The sequence below is a fragment of the Netta rufina genome (genome assembly GCF_964035555.1).
Source record: "Netta rufina genome assembly, chromosome: 9".
NCBI classification, from domain to species: Eukaryota; Metazoa; Chordata; class Aves; order Anseriformes; family Anatidae; genus Netta; species Netta rufina.
The window spans coordinates 3,155,512-3,180,383 of record NC_140132.1 but is presented as its reverse complement, the minus strand read 5'-3'; the positions used below and the strand labels follow the sequence as shown (position 1 = coordinate 3,180,383).

Sequence of the window (24,872 nt, the reverse complement as noted above, 5' to 3'; positions counted from 1 at the left end):
GACCCCGGGCGGGCGCGGCGGCGGGGGTGGGCCTGCGCCTTTAAGAGGGGGCCGGGCCGGCGGTGACCCCGCGCGCCGTCCGCCTCTTCCTGGTTGCCATGGGCACCGCCTGCCGGCGTCCCAAGATGGCGGCGCTGCCGCCCGGCCCGGGGGTGGTTCCCCCCCCGTTCCCGGGAGCGCCCGTGCGGGAGGGGAGCCGGGGCTGGGGGCTGGGGGCTGCCCGCGGCGTCCTGAGCCCACGGGAAGGGGGCTGGGTAGGCAGCGGGGGGGGGCTGAGAGGGGGGAATGCCCCCAGAGGCTTGGCAGCCGGGAAAAGTTTGTGTGCGTCTGTGATTCCGTCACCTGGAAGCAGACTAACGCTGCGAAGCTGCGTCGCGGATAAATGAGATACTGACGTGGAAAATAAACAAGCAAGCAACAAATCCTTAAATAACAGCGCAGTGTTCTTAAAAAAAAAAAAAAATAGCTTAGCTGTGCTCTCAGAGTAACTACTATGGTTGAGAAAAAAATGCACATAGAAGATCTAAATGAAGAATGGGAATAGAAGATCTAAATGAAGACAGAGAACCTCCCATCGAGGGGTGAGGGAACCCTTAGGTTGGCAATGCAGAAATTAAATGTAGGGAGAGGTGGGAAACTGAAGCTAAGCTGCCGTTCCAAATGACCTGTGTTTTGTATTTTGTATGCTCCTCTTGGTTTCTCTTGTGCCAAGATTTCTTAAATCACCAATGCCTTTAATGGTTTCAGAAGCAGCGTTTATTTCAATCTCCTCCAAAACTTTCTTTCAGGTATGGCTCTGCAGGGCAACCTTGGGGAGCTTTGAGTTCCACCAGAACTGAGCAGTTACGGCACTGCGCGACAGCAGAGAAGTGTGCGTTGTTCCAGAGCTGAGGTCTTGTAAGGGGCCTCTCCCGTGGACCTCATGGGAATCGCGTCTGTGCTCTGCTTCTTTGTGGAATATCAGTTGAGTGTTACGGGCTGTTTAACGATTGTTTTTGCACCCAGATAATAAAAATAAGATGTTTCTTATATTATCTAGAGTTTTTCAGTTCTCTTATAGGCTTCCTGTGAAATACTTCAGATGTCTGGTTTTGGTTTCAGTTGCCCAAGTATATCCTTAAACTGAAGTCTGTTATGGTAAGCTGTGCAAGAAGCCAACAGTCAGTGGAAGTACACAACAACTATTTTGTAAGTGTTTATTGCACAAAAGCATTATCAGGAAGTTGGCGTCATTGAAAACTAGTTGGTTTTGGTGATTTGAAAAACTTGCATTTGATTTTAGTACAGTAAGCTCATTTGAGTATAATGTAGTGAATATAAGTACTTGGACATATCATTGTATCCTCTGGAGCTAACGTATCTAATTCCAGCAAAACTTCCAAATTCAATCACATTTCAATTACCTATTGTTGAAAAGAACTAACTTCACATAGTAATCTCTCCAGTTTTAACTGCTATATACGTAAAAGTTAGGTTGCTAGTTAGCCTTTCTGAAGGCTGTGGAGCCTCCGGAGAAGAGGCCTGTGAGAAAAATAGGAATTCAAGGTGTGTGCATCGCTGAAGTGCCAAGTTACGGGTCACATAAAGCATGTTGAGCTGTATTGTGGTAGCATCTGGGAGGCCCAGGTACTGGTTCATGTTTCCAGTATGCTATTCAGCAGTTCTCCTAATAAATGATCGCCAGTGCCTGAAAGATCATGCGGTGTAAGGCTACAACCTTGCACATAGTTACATGAATGCTGAAGTTTGCTGCTTTGAATAGTGCCATTATTCAAAGTCAGTGGTTTCAAAATGGTGCATTGTTTGTTGTTTTTTAAAAAAAAAAAAAAAAAAAAAAAGTAACTGGATGGTGAATTTGTATGAAGGCTCCTGTATTTCTGTGAGTGTGTTTCTACTTTGAATTGGCTTCTTGGGCCTTACATGAGCAGTAAATTCGGCTCTTCCAGGATGAAGTTCCTGATTTACTGGGAATGGTTTATACAGCTATGGAGTGTATATACGTGTTAGTTAGCTGATACCCTGAAAGCCTGACCATGACTACAAGTCAAACTATAGTAGAATCAGAAATCCTGTGCAAATGCAAAAACTTTTAAGAAACTACTAAGACAAAAATCTCAGCTGGACGAGGAAATCGCACCTGAGGAAGAAGCCAGTGCATTGCAGCATGCTTTCTGTTCAGAGAAGCCTGTGGAAAGTCAGCGTGTTTTGTTTAGCTTTTTCCCTTCACTCTAGGCAATTGAAATCTTTTTTCCATGATGCAGCCTGGAGATGGGGATGTTTTCCAAAACAGGAATGTTCTCCAGAAGGCGTTTTTGAAGTCGACTGCTGTCTCATGATCAATACAGTAGGCCCAAGTTATTGTATATTGTATGACAAACCATAAATGAATTGGAATTGCTAGAGACTAAAAGAAAGGATGTCTCTAAGAGCAGAGATAAGCATACGCGCAGAAGTTTGCTGAGTCTATGTATAGGATAATATTAAAAGGCAGAGGACAAAGCAGGACAAAGAAGTCCCAAAGGTGTGATACTACAAGGGTACACATCTGCTGTAAGCACATAAATTATTTTATTACTGCAAAAATAAGTCAGAAAACATTTATTGCTAATTTAATTTATTACTAAATCTAGAGAAAGTAGGACACCTGGAGAAAGGAAGGCAAGGCCTGCTGCAAGCAAGCAAGGTAGGAGAATAGGAACCAGACAAAAGCAGAGGATACTCTGAATTGTTTTAACTAATCAAGTGTGCAACAGTAGTTGGAAAAATTAGCTGGAAATATACCCTCTCATCTGCATGGATGTATTTGCAGCCCAAATGTGACCAGGAGACTCTGATGCTAACTTTATCTTTTGCAGCAAGAAACAGCTTCCATTTCAGATCCAAATTCAATTTCAATTACAATTTATATTTTAAATATAGAGGCATTAATCAGGACTTCTTAAACAAAGGTATCGATTACTCACTAGGAAGTATGCTGTTCCATTGAGAAACTGACAGGGGAAGATTGCCAAATAGTTTCTGCATAAAATACTTGAAGGAGGAAGCTGAAGGAGGAGCCTTGTAACTCATTGCACACAGTTCTAAAAGTAGACTGTATAAAAGCTGTATAGAAGTTCAGGTGTGTAAATGAGTATTCACAGAATACAGCTCAACGGGGTTGTGTAGAAGAAATCTTGTGAACCAGTGGTGAAAAGATTCTTTTTTTTTTTTCAAATAGTTATTTTAAGGCTTTAATCATAATTTCACAAATGCAGGGTAACTATCCCAGGTGTTCTTCCTGCATGGGCATCTACCAGTTTAGTTGCAGAAACAGAAGACTGAAGGAGACTTCTCAAGCCACTGAGTCCTACTGCACACTGTTTCATCTAGCCATGGAACAGAACCTCACAGCATACATGGGGCTTGATGTATTTCAAAGGTGGTGATGCTTCTTTTTGCCTTGCTGCTTCAGACAGAACAACTGCTCCAGATCAATACTTCTTTAATGGCAGAAAATGCGGTTATACACGCTAATTTACAGTTTAATTTTTATGTGAATGTCCTTTAGCATAAATAATGCCATTATATGTGGATAACAATGTTCTGTATATATACGTGTTCATGTATGTATATGTTTCAATTATTTTTAATAAATATGCTCTTCTTTTTTTTTTTTCAGTTTCCAATCACAAAATAGACTATACTTCCTGATCACTGTAGTATCTTTTCTCTGTGTTTCTTACCATTTGAACTTTTGTTTTAAACAGTGAGTCTTATGAGAGCCTAGTGCAAAGGTATTTTTACTTCCCTTTTTCTTCTGGAAAATTCTGTGTAATTTAAATTTTAGCATTGTATTTAACTTTCTCTACCAAAATCACTTTACTGACTCAATTATCCCTTGATCAATTACTATTCCAACATCTATCTTCTCCACTGCCATCTTCCAATTCATAATCTTTTGGTTTATTGCAGAAATTATTTGTAAATGAACGACTTTGCCATTTGTACTTTCAATTTCTTTTTTTGTTTTTTTTTTTTTTTTTTTTTTTTTTCCAGCAGTGCTTTGGTTTGTTATGGAGAGGTTGGTGTACATGTCAGGAAAAATGTACTAACTAGAAAACATGTTTGGCCATAAAATCCTTGTGTGTATTGGGAATCCTTGTACAATTTATGGGAATAGTGGATAGTTCGTTTTGTGTGTATAATGTTACATATAATGGGAATTTATTTTTTTTGGCTTGAGGCTGCCAACAAAGATGGCAACTTGTTTAACATATGCTTTTCCAGCTACCTTTCATTGTACGTGTTCTTCAATCATTCTTGAAATGCCAAATTAATATTTGATATGCCAGTTATAATTTGGCAACGTTTGTCACAAGCAACAATAGACATTATCTGTTTTTATGAAGCAGGCAGTAAATCATAGGGCTTACAACATGGAACGTAAAATGACTTGAGATAACCACACAAACAACCTTTCAAAATAAAATTTCTGATAAATTGTCTTTCAGATTATAAGTACAGGCTTTGAAAAGTGCAAGAGGGGAATCCAGATGGTGGGATAGTATAGAAAAGGTCGGTCACTCGTTTTGATCAAACAAGCAATAGACATCAAAAAAAGAAGGGAGGAAAAAAAAGTCTGCTTAATCTGCTTACAGGACAGGCTGATAACTAGAAAGATGAAGCTGGTAACAAAAGAAATGTAATAGGAAAATGATCCACTCAATGCGTAATTAATACTAGCATCTGTCACTATTTAATGAATCCAGCGCTAATCAAAGCATTTTATGTTTTAAAATTTTTAGTTGCTTACTGTAAAAGAAAGGCATCAGATGCATACAAAATTACTGTTTTGTGCAATGTTCTATATATGATTTGCTTGTGTAACAGGACTACTGAATTTTATTGAACATGTAACTGCAGATTTATATATATGGTCAGAGATCAGCAGCTACTTTTTATAACAAATATATACAGAACATGAACAAATAATGTAAGTAACTTGGCAAATGCTCCTGGGGACCATTCTTGTTCTTTATCTGTTGTTGCTCCTACTGTCTATTGTTCTCTTTTACATCTTAAATCAGTTTCTGATTAAATTGATAAATTTTGAGCAGAGAGTATTATTTTGGATTTTGAGAATACCACAGTATTTGCAGAAAGCAACAATCCTGTACCTAACTGTTTTCATTTCAGAAAACTAAGTTTTCTGGCATTTGTAGTTGTAAATTGGAAAAAAAAAAAAAAAAGAAATCCATCCTACAGCACTTAATCTCAAACATCATTAAAAAATGATTTTTCAGTGAACAACTTGAATGTTTGTCATTTCTATATAAACCCCAAAACAAACCAAAAAATCTTAGTGTTGTCAATAAATTCTCAGTGTTAGGAGACATTACTAAGTGACTGATTTACTGGTTATGGACTGGTTGTTTTTAAGAAGTTATGAGTGGTCTGAGCCTCTGTTGCAAGCTGCAAGTATAGTTCCTCCATTTTGAAAATGGTACTGTACAGTTAACTAAACGTTGCCTTTGTATCTTGGGCTTGTTTGTAAGTCTTAATGATGACACTTGATAAATAACCTATTTGATTAACAGAAGATGCCATGTGAAATGTTTAAGCCAGATGGATCAGGGAAAAAAAAATTAACAGATGTTATGAAATTAATTTCAGCTTAATTACTGTAATATCACATGAAACATTTTTTTTTTAAGATAAATCTAATTTCTTAAGTAAAGATCTGTAGCTGATGAACATTTTTCCAACTTGTACTATTTTATTTGAATTTCAAACCTGAGGGATGCTGTACCAGCTATTGCCTACCCAGACCAATGGTAGTCGCGTCTTTTCCTTGAGATGTAAAACTGAAAATTTGAGTTCTCGATGAACCAGAGTGCACCAAATTCTCTATAGGGTCACTTAAACAAGATAGTTTTGTAATGACTTAGAGGACTTAATTTACATCAAATTATCAACATGTCTTAAATTAGAATAGTTTGAAGCACAGTTCCTTCACTTCAGCAGGAGGAAGCCATTTTGTATCAGCTCAGGAAGTGCTCCATTATGTTGAAAAAGTCTATTTCCAAAATAATCAAACTCTTCCATGGTAATGGTTTCACACAGTATTAAGCAATTATTACCAGGAGAATGTTTGTTAAGCATAAAATACATAGGGAAATCTCCTGTAGAGTTGCTTGAAAAATGGAAATAGTTCCTGTGGGGAAATAATGCTTTATTGGAAAAACGCAAATATTGCTATTGGGTGGGTTTGTCCAAAACTAAATATGTTGGTCTAGTGATGTTGTGATGTTGTTTTACAGTTTGGATGCCTGATAGTATTTTACTTCTTCCATAATCTGCCGCCTCTAGCTGTACACAATTGTTAGATCTTATCCATGCTGTTTGGGGGAAGATTTGGGAATTCTTTGGTCATGCTGCAATATTAAGTTTGTAATCCAGCACAAAAACACAACCGATGTAGGAAAATTTTGACTTTCAGAAACTGAAATGCAGTTTCTAATGTGTTGCATTTCAGGGCTTTCCTTATTGGAGGATCAAGGTTTTCCTGCAAAAGGTATCAGATACAACAGTATATGTGGGTTTTTTCTTCCCCAAAGACTCAATTCTCTCATTATTTTTTCCCCCAACAAATATTACCGAATGCCCAGCCCTATGAGAAATTCACCTAGGTACTTGAAATTAGAGATATAATTGATATTAAATCTTTAACTGAGCTTCCCATGTGACAAATACTTGTTTGTGAACCTACAATAGTTCAGTACTGTCATATGAGCTTATAAAATTATGTATAATAGTGGTTGAGCTCTGGTTTCAAGATATGGTGGAATATTCTTTCAATTTCAACTAAAGTATGCTAAAGTAATTACTTCTCTTATCATTATATGCTACTAACTTGACTTTCTATTTCACTGGAAGGCATAAAGGTGAGCTTTAAGCTACCTTTTGTCCCCTTGTAACTAGTCTTAGTACATGAATAGCAGTACCACACTGAATAGCAGTACCATACTGAATTGCAGTGTTTAAGCTCTCGTTTTGTTTGAAGTTTTAAGTATGGCTTTAATATTTGTGGCTGTCTTCAACGATACCATTCTCAATCTAGTTCTACCTACTAAGAATGATTTTCAGGTTATGAGGGTGTAATAGTTTCTCAAGGTAAGCATGCACCAGTGTCTTCTGCTTAATTAAGTAAACGTTTCCTACTGTACTTGAGTGTCTGTTTACATGCTCATTATTGTCAGTGATTTTTCTTCTGGAGAAGATTTTAGTTATGTTCTTCACTCGCCTTACTTAAGGTAGTATATCTAGCATCTTTGTTGCTCTCTGCTTTGGGAAACTTCAGGAATAATTCTACTTCTGTACCTTTGTGGTAACTCCTGCTTCAAGTTAGGGAGATAATTATTTCTTCTGTTGCTTTTATTAACCAAGAACAATTTGCTTTATTGCATTTCACATGTGCACAGGGACATTCATCATGAAAAACTATCAGATATGTTTACTTGACTAGGTGTACCATATATTTATACTTTGCTCATTTAGAATTAAAAATGAATTAAAACAAACAAACAAACAAACAAACAAAAAACAGTAATGTGTTCAAGGAAAGGAAAAAAGAAAGAAAGGAGAGTGATAGGCAAAGCTAGAGCAGGATTAGGGTTTCATCTGAGTGTGCTAGGCTATGCAAAGTCTCTTCTAAAGATGCACCAATGTAACTTCGTTAAACAAACTTGAAGTTGGTCTAAATTGTTCTGTGGTCAATTATTGTAAAGGCCTATTTGATTTTGGTTGGACATAGACTAGATCAATTTATGTTAAACAGAAAATAGTCTAAGTTGAACCAAAGTAAAAGTGCCTGCAGCTTATGTATGGGTTTTAATAAATTAAATTAAAATTGTGCAGTGGGCACAACCAGTGTAAATGTCATTTGCTGGATGAAACCTGAATTAGATATGTTTTCTGGAGAATTGTAGTACCCATAGGAAAGCACTAGAAGTCAGTGCACAGTGAAATTATTAGTCATGTGTTGAAAAAGGCAAAATAATGTCATAGAAGCTGAAACCTAAAATAGTGTCTGAAGTCAGAGTTCTAAATAGCATAATAGGATGACAGTGAACAATACAGTGAAAGGAATGGCAACAGATGGGGACTGCAGGCAAGAGAAGCTGTGTGGCTGGGAAGTATCAAAAGAGCAGGCAGATACTTCTGGCAGGAAATGCAATGTATGTTTTTAATATACATACATATCAACTTATCGTGGCAACTGATAATGAAAGGATAGATTTCAGCGTGAGCTAAGTTGGTGCTGAAGCTGAATTGTGCAATAATTCCTTTCTATGCAATTTCCAATAACTCTGAAAGCTACAGGTAGTAAGTGTCAATTTCATGTTAAAAATAATAATAAATAGAGTTGGACTGAACAAAATCAGTGCTTGAAGAAACAGATCCTACCTTTGGTGCTGAGTTGATAATTGAGAAAAAGAGCATATTTGTCACACCTGTTTATGGAAAACCAGAGACACAGGTAGTAATCAAGTATATCAGAACACTTGCACAATGTGATGGATTCTTTAGTGACCCTGTCATTTGATCGGATGGAATTAAAGATGTAAATAGACAGCAAGGGAACCTTGAAAACCACGCTGAGAGCGTTTGTTCTTAAAAAGTGTGATGGGATTTCGGGGGCCAATGCAATAAGTGTTTCTCAGAGTTTAGAGTAAGAGATGGTGCTGAAAGTGAGCTGGCCATATAACGTAGGAAGGCAATTTTCAGCAGAGAGTAGGTGAGACTGATTGCAGATGTACAATTCAGGATGATAAATATCTGAGAAGGGAGTAATGAGATGGCTGAACTAAGACTTCATCTGTAATAAAAAGGATTGCCAGTTATATTCACAGACTGCTACAGGAGATGCAGATTCCCTGGAAAAGGACTTTACATTGTAACACTGCTGTACTCCAGGACTTTTATACACAAAGCAGGGAGTCCAACGGTTCCATTATTTGGCTCCTTACTCTAATGGAATGGGGGGAAAGGGGAGGAGGAAGAAAAGTGCAAAATTTAAAGCATAGACTAGACCTGAAATTTAACAAGGAGACCTTGAAACTGAAGTAAGAAGGAGGAAACTGAAAGAAACTGCTTCAAATAAAACCTGTCAGTGCCTTATCCATCTGGAAAGGAATGTTATGTCTCACACTTAGCTAGCATCCTTTGTTCTGTTAAATAGTGGAATAATCTCTTTGTGGTGGTCTTATCTAGGTCTGCCTGTTTAATCACGTTAATAAATGGCAAGTATGCTCATAATTGCAGACTCTGATCCTCGAGAGTCATTCTTTATTCCCTCTGATAGTGTTGCTTTCCTCTCACCACATACCCCCTCCCCCCTTTTTTTTTTTTTTCATCTGTCATTGTCCTGGTTTTGTATTGTTTCCCCTGATCCATGTGCACAGGTCTGTATGAGGGAGTAAGTTGGCCTCCAATGCATCTGTGCTGTAAGCATCTGTGTTTTGTGTTTGTGCTTTTTTGAGTATTTTTTTTTATTTTTTATTATTGTTTTATTTATTAATTTCCCTGCAAGTTCAGGGAAAATGGATGAGGAAAAATACTAATATAGGAATAAAAGAGGAATGTAACTGGGGGGAGGGAAAAAGACAGTATCAAGGCAGCAGATTTCTTGTACAGACTTACCCTCTGCATTCTCTGAAAAAATAAATAAATAAAAATCCAAGCTTTTTATTACCTCTTCCTTCTATTATATTTCTATTATTACCTCTTCCTTCCAGCTTTTTATTACCTCTTTCTACCTGATCTAGTAGGTGGCGTCCCTGCCTGTGGCAGGGGGGTTGGAACTAGATGATCTTTAAGGTCCCTTCCAACCCAAGCCATTCTCTGATTCTTCTGTATTTTACTAAAATGTGTTATGGATGCTGTAAGTGGCAGCCTTTGGCACTCATAAACATGCACAACCCTAATTCCTTATCTGAAGTGGCTTGATGTTTTTGAATAGATGAGTAAAGTGGAGGAAAAAATAACAGCTTTGTAGTTGCTACACATGACATTTTGGAATCGTGACATTTCTTTTCTCTTCTTCTCCATCCACTCAAAATATTTGTTAATAGCAACTCACAAAACTGCTTGCTTTTACACCAGGAAGTCATCTTTCCTTCCATATGCTGTTGTCTCTTAAGGCTTTACTCTACTGCCATCACTGCTTTATTTTGTTTGGTAACTAAATTGTTTTTATATTTCCTTGCTATTAATGGTAATATTTTTTTCCCCTCCAAAACAAAAGCAGAAGTAGGGGAGGAAGGGATGTGGAATTGCATTGCCTCTAACTATTACATTACTTATACTCCTTTATGATTTATATCTTAAATTATAAGCTTGCTCACCTTTAATTGCTGTAATCTGGAAAAATATCTCCACTGGTAGAAGTACAATGAGAACAAAGCAGTGATAATGCACCACCAAAATGCTACTCACAAATACTTGCATGAATGAATTAGGAAGAAGAAGATTTCTCAGAGGCCATGGAAGTATGTATACACAAATTCAATGGTGAATCCATTATGAAGATCAATATTAAAATCTGAATTACTGTATTATTTACTTGATACAGAATTTTGGTAGCATTATCACTGACAAAATCATACCAACTTTTTTTTACATTGCTAATATATTAATAACTATTGTGATACTGAGTCGAATCCATAGTTTCAAGTTGTTCAAAATTCCAATGTGATAGTTTGAGAAAGTTCTTGGTTTTGTTTTTCTTTCCTTTATAGATCTCTGTAGCACAGCACATTAGGTTTAACACTTGAAAATCCTTGGTATAGATGAACAGGACATGTGATAGAAAACTGGAAAACTATACTATATCTGATAAGTGCCAGAGAGACTTGATTTTGGGGTGGTTTTTGTTGCTACTGAGTGGGCGTGAGAAGGAAACTACTATCCTGTACGCTGTGATCCTATCAGTTTAGGCAACAAAACAGTAATCTGTATAACTTCCTGGACTATAGCAAATGCAAACAGACTTTTGTAGCAATTGTCAAATGGAGCACTGGTGTTATAAACCCTACTTTAAATTTGCAAAATGGGTAATAATTTGCCAGAACATCAAAAGCATCCAATTTCCTATATGTAACAGGTGTCAACTCATACCTATTTGATTTCATACTATGCATGCATGAAATGCGGAATGGCATCTGTGCATGTATTTGGTTTAATTCCAGTTTGCTGAATGCTTGCACTGTTGCATGCAGATGTAGATCACTTTTTGTTCTTATTTATATATGTTATGTCAATGTTCTGGTTTTCACTTGAATTTATTCAATGTATTTCAATAAATGGAGGAGTTTCATTACATGTGAATTCAAATATATTAAGAAGAAATAATGGTTAAAGGTGGTCGTTTAATCTGCATCAACCAGTCTTATCTTTAAATTGTTGCTAGCTTACAAGAACTACTTTTCTTATGCAAATACTAAAATCCATATTTATGCGCACTTCTGTTTATTGATTACTGTCTGGAACTAGAGTACTGACATTTTTAATAGAAACCTGTTATAAATGGCAGAAGGCATAAATACATACAAGTAGCAATACTTACACTGCTTAATTAGTCAGAAGACAAGTGGGGACATTGTCCTTGAGTAACCAGTCAGAAAGTAAAAATTTTTACAAAGTGACTATAGCAGCAATAAAAGCTTGCTTGCTCACCAGCCTAGCACAGTTGGAGACTTACTTTAATTAGTGAACGTGCTAAGTTTTTCTATTAAAGTAGTGTAGTTATGAGGGAGGCTGGTCTTGCTGCTGAGGTTGTTTAACTTAGTATATTTTGTCCCCATCAGTTACAACTGTTTTCACAGTGATATCCATTGGGAAAAGTAGAGTTAAATATCACTAAATTGAGAAAGTCTTCTTAATATTTTCCTCTTACAGGTCTCGTTTTTTTTCTGTCAGCCTCTTACAAGATTCACCAGTATGTTCATTAAAACATAATTCCAGTTTTTAAACTCTGTAACATCAGAATAACTAAGGAGACGGAGATCTAGAGTGACGGCGTGTTAAGTAGTCTTCTATCATTACAATTTTCGTTGGTGAATGAACAAATGATGTAATCAGATGTGAGCATTAGTCACTTTCAGAATAGTACTGGTGAATTGTGTGCTGTGTAGCTAATAGTTTAGTGCAAGCAGTAATTTTTGCTTTACCTTCATATTCTTATATTTACAAGGGAATGAAATAGCCAGCTGAACATTTACCTTATCTCTACATATTACAGAAGCATGGTCAGGCAAAAATTTGGATTTTCAGGTAAGTGTCCTCAGGTGATCACAGTTGCCAAAAAGCTCCATACAGCAAGGCCGACATTCAGAACATCTTTCATTTACTATGGAGACCAAAAGGGGCCTCAAACACTTGCTGAGGCACACAACGATAAAGTTAATCACTTGGAATAGTGGAAAGCTTTTGACCATTCAGTAGTAGTGTAGCTAGAGGGCAAAACTGACTGGGGCCAATCTAGCTTACTCTTCATTAATGACCTGGATAATCAGACAGTGCACCTTGAGCAAGTTTGTGGAAGATAGAAAGCAGGAGGAGTGGCTGATGTGCCAGGTGGATCCACACCACAAATGGTGTGCCACACCATTTGGAAGGACCTTGAGATATTGGTTTCATGGGCTGATGAGGATCTGCTGAAATTCAACAATGGGAGAGAGAAGCATAACCACACGCCTCAGTGAGGCTGGTGATTGCCTGGCTGAAGAGCAGCCCTGCAGAAAAGGTCCTTAGGGTAATGATGACCACAAGGCAGCAGTGTAACTTTGCAGCACAGAGGGCTGCATTAGGAAGAGCATTCCCTGTAGGTCGAGGGAGGTGGTCCTTGCCCTCTACTCAGCACTGGGGAGACCACTTCTGGAGCAGCATACCCAGTTCAGAGCTTCGTGGTACAGGACAGACATGGACATTCTGGAGTGCTACTAAGATGATTAAGAGATCGAAGTATCTGTCATACAGAGACTGAGCCAGTAGGAGTTCTTTAGCACATAGAAGACAAGGCTCGGAGGGGCCTGAGCACTGTGTACAGGCAGCTGATGGGAGGGAAGAAAGAAGACAGAACATCACTCTTCTCACTGGTTTCCAGTGACAGGACAAGAGGCAATGGGAACAAAGTTCTTTCTTATCTTTCAGTGAAATTTCTTGTGTTTCAATTTATTACTGTGGGTATAGTCAGATAGTGGAAGAGGTTGCCCTGTTTTGAATTGAATTGAAGATCTGAACTGTCCATCCTTTGGAGATGTTCAAAACCCAGCTGGGCACTGCTGAGCAAGCTAGATTTTAGTAGAGTGGGGTGAGCTAAGTATCTCCAGAAGTCCATCCAAACTTAGCTATTCAGTGATCTTTTTATCTCAAAAACTTACTTCAGTTCAGACTCTCTTTGTATTTACTCTAGCAAAAGATCTAGGAATACTGTCATGTTGGTTTAGCTGTGAGTTTCTAAGATATAGAGAGAAGTCACTAACTGAGAATGCAAATGGTTTTTGTTTTTTGTGTTTTTTTTTTAGGACCCGTGGCTCCCTCACTGCATGGGGAAATAAGAATTTGGATGGATTGCAGTGACAAATACATGACTAAAATGAAAGTTTGGGTATTTAGGCCATTCATCTGGGACAGGAAAATAATTGAATCTAGATCTTTTAGATCACCAAGCACTATTTCCTAGCTTCTGGAATCATCTTCCTCCTCCAATGAATATTTTAATTTTTTTAATTGGAACAATTTAAGAGAACAATGGGGATAATTAATCTCTATATAACCTGTAATCTGAGAAATGAAATTTTGAGTTATTGGTTTTGTTAATCAAAGGAGAAAGCTGAGTCTGAAGAACTCTGAAATCCTAAAAATGTTTGGGGCGGGGGGGGAGCGGGAGTTCGCCATTTGTGTGCCTTTATAACAGGACTTCATATTTCACACCAACTGGCTTTCTTCAGCATCACCCAGAGCTTTCTCATTGAGCTTTCTCATTGAGCTTTCTCATTGTATCATATGAGTCTGTATTTCTATAACTTCAGATATAGATTAAATTAAGGGAAGGTTTGAGTCCTTAAAAGAAAAAGATGGCTGAAAAATGGCCTGAAAAGATGGCTTACCATATGACAAACTACAAATATTTTCTTCATAGAATGTAAATAGCACTATGCGTCTAATAATCTACTATCCAAATTAATTATGACAATAGATATTTCCATAATAATTTGTTGTAAATTCATCACTTAAATATTTTAATTAGTTAAAAAAAAATGCTCAGACTTTTTACCCGAAGCCTCAGTTGGGTGCTGCTGTTCTTTGGTTTTGGTTCTGCTCATTGTTTCTTCTTATCTCTTTCATGAAGAAATGTCAGCAGAGTTAGCAATGTGGTATTCAGTTGCTTTAACACTTGAGCCTCCAAATAACATCAAGAATGAAATGTGTCCATGGTAACCAGGATGCACTAGTAATACCTTCCATTCCTTCCTCTTTTTAATCTATGCAAAATTGATGAGCATTACAAAATTATGCAATATTATCTTTGAATTAACTATGTGCCAGCAAATTAACAAGGTAACTATAGTTATGTCCTGTGTACATAAGGAAGTTTTTTAATAGAATACTGGTTTTGACGGCTTGATCTATTGTGAATCAAAAAATGCCTAGAAATGCATCATGGTGTTTATGTAACTACTTAAATATTTTGCCTTTTCTCTTCCTCTGTGTGTTGGCCTGGTGTTCCTATTCTGACAGATAGTTGTGTAGCACTGTGCACCTCAGTACAGCAGTGACAAAGATCAGAGATTACTGAGCTACTTATTTTTATAATTTTGAAGTGTTGGCATATTTCAGTATTAAAATGCTTTTCAATTTAGTATTGTACGATAAAGTTTTGTAAACGTTAGAACATCTACTGGAATTGCTTTAAAAATATGACATATTTAATTTATAAAGGTATTGACTTAGTGTTCCATTTCATGGCTGGATTTTATGAAGTTAAAATCTCATTTAATGGTTTATTCTCTCTCTCTCTGTTTGAATGAAATACTTTATTGTACACTTATATATATATAAACCTATATTATGTATAAATACTCATACAAAATAATAAAATATATATATACTACCTAGAAAAGTTTGTCTTGTTAACACCAGTGCAGAATTTAGGCAAGCATCTGTTAGCTATGTATACTTAATTTTATTGCACTATACATCCTAGACTGAAAAGTATTAATGTATTTTATAATAAATCATAACAAATTGTAATCTGTTGTGCAACATGATTTCTTTAATGAATTAGACTTCTCACATAGTGCATAGCTAAATCTATAAGGTTATACAGAAAATGAATCAAGAATGTCAGTAGGTGTTAAAGTTCAGAAGTTGAAAAGTATCATCATCATTAATAATTTTTGGCAGGTGGTTTAGGGGTAGAGGCACTATTTTCTTTTTTAGTTACACTTGCTATTTCTGTTCCAGGAAGGGGTCTTAGATTTTTAGTTTGCTTGCTTGCTTGTTCAGTCTACAACTTCCTCGTAAGGGGGTGTCGAGAGGCAGGAGACCTTTTCTCCATTAACACCAGTGACAGGACCCGCGGGAACGGGGTTAAGCTGAGGCAGGGGAAATTTAGGCTGGACGTCAGGAGGGGGTTCTTCACAGAGAGGGTGGTTGCACACTGGAACAGGCTCCCCAGGGAAGTGGTCACTGCACCGAGCCTGTCTGAATTTAAGAAGAGATTGGACTGTGCACTTAGGCACATGGTCTGAACTTTTGGGTAGACCTGTGCGGTGTCAAGAGTTGGACTTGATGATCCTTAAGGGTCCCTTCCAACTCAGGACATTCTATGATTCTATGATTCTATGATTTGTAATGGTGGTTGTCTGTTTTGGTGGTAGTTCTGTTTTTCTTGTTTTTAAATAAATGGCACTTCCAACAATACAAAGAAAAGATGAAGAAAAAGCATGTTAAATGGTTTTCTTTTCTCCTTTAGCAATGATCCTTCCCTATTTCTTGCATACCATTTTGAAGGGTATGCAAGCTGAGGAACGTGAGGAAAGATGCCTTTTATTTCTCCATTTGTGTATCAGTTTTGTTCTGACCTTGTTCTCACCTACTGTTTTCCACAAATAAGCGTGGAAGTAGCCTCACGTGCTGATTCTTCCTACACAGCTAGAGATAAAAAGAGCTTTTGGAAGTACAGTACAGTAGTTTGCTGTCGTTATCCCTGTGGAGGGCTACAAAAGTACTAGTTCTGAAGCCTTCCCAGGTACTAGGATCATCATTGAAGCAATGACAAGCAGTTCATAATCCCTGTTTGCATTGAAGTCTCATATTACTGCTAGTATCTTAAGTGACATTATTTTAGCAAAGTTGTAGTCTATACTGTATGTGTATGTTATAAAAATGTTAGCTATTTTAAAATGTTTTCATACTAAATTTTAAATGCAGATTGGATAAATGTATTTTTCTCCTTCAGAGGCAACTGTTTCATTGTAAAAGAATAAAGGTTGTGCATGTCATTGTAAAATAGGATGACCTTATGCAACCGAGCAGGATGTTTGTTCTCCTATTCCCATAATAAGAGTTATTTTTACAGAATATCATTGATAAGTCTGGGAGTTAATTGAAGCTATTTTGTGTCGTTACTATCTGAAAGATGATTTACTAATTCTAATTCACCACTATAATGATACACTATCCACAAGAAACATCAAAATGATGAGTTAAAACTGGTTATATTTGATACTCAAAAGTACATGTTAGGCTGTTACTGTATATGAGATATCAACAGGATAGAAGCAAGACTTAAAAAATAGAGAAATGATTTGTGTGGGCCTGCCTTGGCAGACTAGTCTGGAATCTGAGCTTTAACTTGGAAGTTTAATAATGAAAGTGAATTCAACTTATTGGGAGTTACAAATATTTAATTATTTTCAAAATATTTCTATATATTGACACTGAAATAGTGGAGAGCTCTGAAATTAAATCTCATGTTAGATATAGACCACTGTTATGTCTAAGATTTATAGTGAAAAGTTTAACTCTGCATTCTTTGGTCAGTAAATGTGAGTAGTCATCTGTGGCTTATTGATAGTTTAACCAACACTTGCTTTTAATTTTCCTTTTCTACATGTCGGTAGAAAAAAATAATAAGAATTTACAGATTGACAAATAGGAATATCAGCAATGTGTATATTAGAAAACATGCATAGGTGTATATAAAACAAACAATTTATCACTTAGTATGTCAGGAATCTATGTATACATATACCAGTGTAAAATCCTGACGTGTATCAAGCAAATGGAAGCAAATAACACAGATTTAATACTAGTAAGACTACCTTTTTTTTTTTTTTCCAACTTTACCACAGCAGCAACTGAGTCCAACTTCTGTCTTGTATCGTGATCTTTTCCAGCAACTTATGTGAAGGAAGCAACTTACGTGAAGGAAGACACTTCGCTTTCCTGTAGACCCAGCTGTGACAGCAACAAAGCAAAAGTAGATATTAAAAGCTGACACTGTTCAAGCATATATGTGATGTTTGAAGAGAACTTGGGGGAGAATTCCTGGTATCCAGGGCCACTTGTTCTCCATCATTTCATGGCTAAATAATTCACTAGGTATATTATACTATCTTTTGTCTCAGCTGTATTCTGTAAAGAAAAAAAGCTTTGTAATCTTTTCTTTTTTAACTCCCAGAACATGAGTTAAATGTGTACTTCTATAGAGCTTTTTCCTGAGTTTTCAGGCAGTTTGAGTGCTGACGCTTGAACTATCCTGTTAATTTTGACAAAATGTTAAAACAACAATTCAACCTTTAATGCTGTCACTGTTGAATGCTTGAACAGTTGAATGGGTATTTCTACTTAATGACCTAATTTAATGTCTGATCAACTGTATTTCTGCCACTAAATGAAAAATAAAAAGATTATTCATCATTTTGCAGGTTGAGATGTCATTAAAGGTGTTCTAATTTCTACAAGCAATTTGCATTCAGGGATTGGAAAAAAATTATTTGTGTGTAAAAACATTTCACACTTGTCTAGATGCGTTATAGGATATTTATTTTCCTTTGAAGCATGTTGTAAGGCCATTGTTAATGAAACCATGGCCTGATCCCTTATGATAACTTTGTTTGGGGAATGCAGAAATAATTACATAACTAGAATCCTGAATCCTAGTAAAGTATTTATCTCATGGAGCTTTATTCATTTCTTCTTGCCTTTTTTTTTCTTTTTCTTCCCCAGCTGTAGGTAATTTTCAGGTGGTGGATGATCTCTCTGGAATAAATTTTGTGAGTCAAAACCTGGAGAAATTAAAGAATCCCAGGAGCATTTTTTGAGTGATTCATCTCTTCATAGTAAGATAATAAAAATAATTACAAATTTGCTGTGGCATATAATGGAATAATCTAGCAATAAGGATCTGTAATAACTTTAATGAAAGATGTGATTGCTTTGGCTAACAGGCTTTTGTATGTGAATTCATTAATATAGATTAATGGAGGAAGAGCAGAAAAACAAAAAGACATAACAGTAACTTTAAATACAGAATAAATCCTAGCAACACTGATAGTTTCATTAAAGAACAAATGACAGAGATATTAGCAACAAAAATAGGCCAGAAAGAAACATTTTTATTGTTAATAGCTAGGTAGCTCCTTATAGTGCTCTGTGCCAGCATGCTTATTCATATGGCCATGTCTTGAGCTACATGGATTCCCAAGCTGTTCTACACCGAGTGCAACGGGTGTTAGATGAGCTTAGGAATATACAGCCAAATATAGAAAGGCGGTGGGGATGCTACTAAATAAACCTCAAAATGTAAATGTATAGAGCTGTTTTCCAAAGCCTGGAAACCAGAAAGATAATAGAAAAGTCTCTGTTGATGGGATTATTCAGAGGTTTTGTATCCTATAGGAAGTATTGAAAGCCACAGCTGTTCTTCCTTCCTAACATTTAGTTATTTCTTCCTTTTTCTAAAATTGCATTTAAAATTATGCATGGAGATTTCCCATTGGTTTTTAGTAAAATTTTAACATAAAATACAGATATTTTATTTTGTTCAGCTGCTGTACTGTCATATTGGTATTATTTCCAACCATAGCTGTTGCCATTCCATACAATCAGATATTTTTACAGCTCCTTTTTGACTCCTGCTAGGGGAGTTAACCTGTTCCTCATCCGAGTATTCACAGATTTATTTATTTATTTATTTATTTATTTTGAGAAAATCTGTTTTGTTTTGTTTTTTAAGTTTAAATTATTTCTAGTGGGGTTAGGAAGAATAGACCCCATGGAAATGGAACATTTAATCAATATCCTATACAAGCATTTGAAGTATCCAATGGAAAACTTAAGAAATAAACATTCTAGAATGAACATTCACAGTCTAGTAAACTTATATCAAGTAGTAATACAACTATACATATCCATCTTTGTTTTGATTTTTGTTTTCTTTTTGGATAGTGAAGTTCAAGATACCGTATTTCATCTCATAATCTCAATAAAGCAAGAGATAAGAGCAAGATTTTGTGTATGCTTAGATTTTCATTATGGTTTTACATAAGGAAGGAAAATTAATTTGTGGTAGTGTAGGCCAAAAGAAGAGAGATCTAAATTTCTGGGTGAATGAACAAAGAGTACAAGTCATCAAGTAGTATGCAGCACTCTTAGGATAAAAATCTTACAGAAAACCTGGAGTTCTGGAGTAACTTCCATTGTTAGGTCTACAGTAATTGGCATACACGTATATAAGTCAATATAAATACAGCTAAATATATTTCTAAAATAGCCAAACTATGTCACATTATTAAAATTTATTTCAAAGCAAGTTGATAAATTAGATAAACGATCTGAAGAAACTGTTAAGTTCTAAACAACAAGTTCCAAGGCAGAAACTGAAGCAGAAATAATCAACTGTATGCATGCAGGATGGGAAGAAGCTCATTAAGTAGCAGATCCATAGAAAAAGAATTTGGTGTTGTACTGGATCTCGATGTGAATAAGTCAAAAAAATGTCATGTCACTATGGAGGATGATGGTCTTCAATTTTATGTTACTGGTTTTATGCAAGATAAGAAGCATAACTGGAGGGACTTCTCATGTCAGAGCCATCATTTTCCCCACAGCATGCAGCTAAAGTAATTTTTCAGTTCTTTTAGTAACATCCTCTTGCATAAATAGCACAGATTTTATGTAAATATATACATATCTATGTGGACAAGTGGGCAAAATGGATCTGGGCAAGTTTCAGTTCAGCTTTGCTGCTGTTTTAATGTTTCTCAGTTGAAATGAGTTTGCTCTATGTACGGGGGGTGTTATTGATTTTGTTTTTTTTTTTCCCTTTTGTTTTAATAGCCACGTTTTACTGCATAAGTTGTAGATACTGATAACTCTCAATATGAATTGGAAATGTTATCTATTTCTAATATTTACTTTTAGATATTATGTGCTCTTTTTTCTAGAAAACAAGCAAAAATTAGAGCTGATTTTTTTATTATTATTATTGTTTATGTGAATAATGTGAGATTATTGGGAAGAAATTTCAGGCTTTTACAAATCTGTTGTCTCTTGGGATTTTTTTTTAATCACAGTTCAAATTACTGTACTGTTTGGTGCCAAGGTTCTGGAACATGTCCTCAATCTCTGCCGGGGTAAATACGACTTCCTGGATCGGCTTCCTGTCCCATTGCTCCTGGACATCATTTCCTTTCTGGAACTTGAAAATATTGCCAGACTTTCTCAAGTTTCATGCAGATTTGAAATGGTAAATATATATATATATAAATATGTATATATATACGTACACATACACACACAGATATATAAATTTTTAAAATTTTTGCCTTGTTTTGCAGTATGTTGTTTTTGTTACATCTCATATTACCGTAATCATCAATCTGTCTACTTTACTTTAAGTTTGTGACAACGCAATAATCATCTGTACACAAACAACTAAACGTGAAGAATGAAAACTAGATCTTAGGCTGTTAGAGAAATGGCACTTATCCTGCAGGCTTTTTGTTATATGTAATGAATGCAACAATCCAGGAAATATCGCTGTAACTCATGGTTGGATGTTATGCACAATTTCCAGGATTGAGTATTTGAAATGTAAAAGCTATGCTTTGTATTATGGTTTGTATCACTATAGCGTCTATGAACTCGAACCACAGACCAGGATTCCCTTATGCTAGACTCATTAATAAACAACAAATTATTGCTATTGCTAGAGAGCTTACATTTTAAACCTTTAGCAAAAGACCTAAAATTCTGAATAAATACAGGAACACAAGGAAAGAGAATTTTTTTCAAGAGTTTTGTAGACCTTGCATGAAGGAGCTTTAAGAGGTGCAAGAGGAGAAAGAAATGACTTTGTGCTTGCTAGCTTGCTTGGAATCTACTTCCAAGTATCAGGAGAGTATGGGAAATAGTACGAACATGCTGAATTGGAAATTTGAACGGCAAACAACAGAGGTTGTCACTATTGGCTCATTGGAGCTACAGGTAGACTCTCAATGCTGAATGAGGGAGAGCAAATAGGGGAAGAGAGCCTGGAAGTCCCAAAAGAATGAGGAACAATTTGTTGGTGGAAAAAGAGAAAAATCATAGGACGACATAGGTTGGGTTGGAATGGTCTTTGAGAGGTCACTCTTTCCAACTTCTTGCTCAGTGCAGCAACAGGTAATTGGAAGAATGGAAAGATAATATATTTAGAGCCACAATCTAGGAAGATTATTTTTGCAGCTCTGAATGTCTCAAAATTGCATTTAAGCATATTAAAGAGAAAAATAACTTGATTCTTATCCCCAGGGGTGCTGTAGGAACCTAGAATGAAGCCTGTCAAGTTATGGGTTTTACAGTTACTGAAAGCACAAGTAATGGTGAGACCTTAGGAGGAAGATAAAACAGGGTTAGTCATCTTGAAACTGATGTGACAGCTGGGGAGGCTTCAGAGAGACAGATTAACCTTTTAGTATGGAGAACAGGACATGTCTCTGGTACAGAGTACAGACTCCAAATTGTGCCAGGCTGAGGTTACTCACAGGCTTTTTATTACTTAGAGTCTATGTGGCTCAAGAAAAATTCTCTGAAAGACTGCTGATAGTTCAAGAGGCTGTGGCTGTACAGCTGTTCCTATGGTATGGCTGGAAAGACATTACAGGTTCTTTAGTGGGTGTGAGTTTATTGAGTGTGAGTGCAAGTGAGCACAAAACATACAAGGCAGTGTACAGACAGTGCAGAAGAAAATGTCGAGATAAGAATAGAGTGCATGTCATGAATTTAGAGATGAAGGACAGATTGAGGTAGATAAGCTTGCTGAATTCACGTCTTCAGTGTGAGGATAAAAGGGTTGATTCTGCAACTGGGTAACAAGTAAAGGATGAGACAATAAAAGTGATTAAAGGAGAGGAAGAGAATGGACGGAAGTTATGTTATTTATTAATACACATCTGTCAATTGCAGAGCATGTAGTAGAGTAGGATTAGGTGCTGTGGAGGGCCATAAAATTTTCATTAGTTTAACACAAAGCCTTGGATGTTCTGGAACTTACCAAAATCCTAAAAAGTATTAACTTGCATAATAGTAAAAGTTTTGGCACAAAGAAATAACCTATTACAAGTGGTAATGGCATGCTCTGATTCCCTCATTTCAGCAGTATTTTTAAAAAAATAAAAATTTGTCCCAATGGTATGTTTTAATTCCAGACCAATTTATGTGCAGGTTGGTGTGCTGTTCTGTATGGAATTATGAAATAGCACGTTCAGATTTTCAAACGGGGGAAAACAGTATACCAAAGTTACATGTACTCTACCATAAAGACATCAAATTTTTACTACAATCAAAAAGCGCAGGGAAGGTGGAAAATGAAAAAATCTGGAGGCTTTTGCAGCAGGCACGCTGTCTCCACAGGAAGGATGGAAGGAAAAGCTGGCTGCCGTGCCACCCTTGGGTTTGTCAGCAGCAGCTGTGTCCTGACCCCTTTGGCCGCGGGGTGTCCTGCCGGTGTCCTGCCTTGCTGCTGAGCCCCGAGGACGGGAGGTGTTGAGGGACAGTCCCAGCCCCAGGCCTGTCAGAGGCTCCGCGCTCCCGTCCCGTCTGACACCCTCACAGGCTGAGCTGAGCACTGGTCTTTGTTACCCAAAGCGTGACACCGTTTCTCCTCTCCCTGTAGTTTAGCAAAAATTCGGCTCTCCAGGGTACCCAATCTGTATTTCGAAGGGCCTTCGCTTTCCTCTAGGTACCGCTTCCTCCCCAGTGACACAGAAGCAGCGCATTTCAAACAGACGATGCACGGAGGCCCTGCGTTGGCCCCCGCCGCTCAGGCACCGACCGCGTTTTCCAAAGGCGCTGTCAGAGGCCTCTCAGTGCCTCCCGGCGCAAGCTCGGGCTCAGGCTCGGTTGATTTTGTAGAGGACCTCAGGCGGCCCGAGCGGGCAGCACCGCCCTGCAGGCCCCGGCCCCGGGCCAGGCCGCCTCGGGTTGCCGGCGGCTACTCCCGCCAGGGGGAGCCCGGGGCCCGGCGCGGGCGGCAGCCGGGGCAGCGCCGCGATCGCCGGCCCGGCCCTGGGGGCGCTGACAGGAGCGGGGCGCCGGGGGGGGCGGCTGGGCCGAGCTGCTGGCTGAGCGCCGGCTGCTTCTGCAGGAGCGGGAGAACGGCTAGGGAAAGAAAGCAGGGACTTAAAGAACACTGGACGTCATTTTTTCTGCCTCTTTAAAATGTAACATTTCCACACAATTCTGTTTATGGAGGCACTCTGAGAGGGGGAAACATCTCCTGAGGAATGGCCTTAATTGCTTAAGGCTTCTGAAAGAGTGTTTCTGTTATAAGTCCAAATGCAATTGTGAATAGGACCAGGAACAAACGCATTTGGCTCCTTTTACTTACCATAAAACAAGTTTGTATTTGCAATTTGTCTTCTACATCCTGCCAAATTTTTCAGTGTAAGCTTACAGCTGAACAGATTTCAGTGGGACCATAGGAATTACATACCAGGAAAGTCTGTGGCATTACATCTGCCCTGTTTGTAGTGTGCTAGAGAGGCCTTCGATGTCATACCAAATGAAACTCCACATGTTTCACAGAAGTGTCATATCTTGCGTCAATAGCACTGGGCAAAACTTCCGCTGACATTACTGTGAGTTGTTCCTAATGCTGCGTCTTCCAAGACAGCAGGCAAGCAGCTTACACCGAGAGTGACCCCCGTATTTGGTGGCTGTGTTGTCTGATCACATTTTGTGCAAATAAAATGATCAGTTAGGAATGAATAAGCCAAATGATGATTTTAGGTCTTTACTTTCTCTTACAACTAGACATGTAACAGTAATACACAATGATAAAAAAAAAAAAAAAAATAAAAAAAATTGTGGAGAACTTGTATGATACGATTACACCTGAAATCAAAGATCTTGCACTGGAAATGGGCTGGAAACATTTTTTCTCCACAACCAGAATTCAGCTACAGCTGCAGCTCTGAAGGAGGCAGAAACAAGATGCTTAAAACCAAGAAACTGAGTAAAGATGCATTTTTCATTGACATAACCATTGTAAGGTGTGGGCTTGCTACTTGTCAGGTCATATATACTGACTTTTCATCCTTATTAGAGAAAGCAGATTAATTAAAGGATTAAAAGAGTAACAACAAAACACGTCGTACTAGAAGCAACATGTAAATAATACAACCTTTAACATGTTAGACATCCTGAAATCGTATTATCCTCAGCGTCGTAAGATACTACTAGTAGAAGAGGTGGTGGTTCCTTTGTACTTCATCCTTCTGACTTCCGTATTTTGTTCTGTATCGTTACCTATACAGAATAGGGCAGAAAGTCAGCAATCT

General features: G+C 37.4%; 1 protein-coding gene across 1 annotated transcript; it reads left to right on the top strand.

Annotated features, from left to right (window-relative positions):
• Window positions 1-98: 98 nt before the first annotated feature.
• FBXO36 (F-box protein 36) lies at window positions 99-24,509 on the top strand (the record flags this gene model as incomplete). The annotated part of the gene is given in 5 exon segments (XM_084292101.1): window positions 99-254; window positions 18,283-18,311; window positions 18,313-18,389; window positions 20,625-20,797; window positions 24,396-24,509. Coding segments are annotated over 5 exon segments (549 nt in total).
• Window positions 24,510-24,872: the final 363 nt, after the last annotated feature.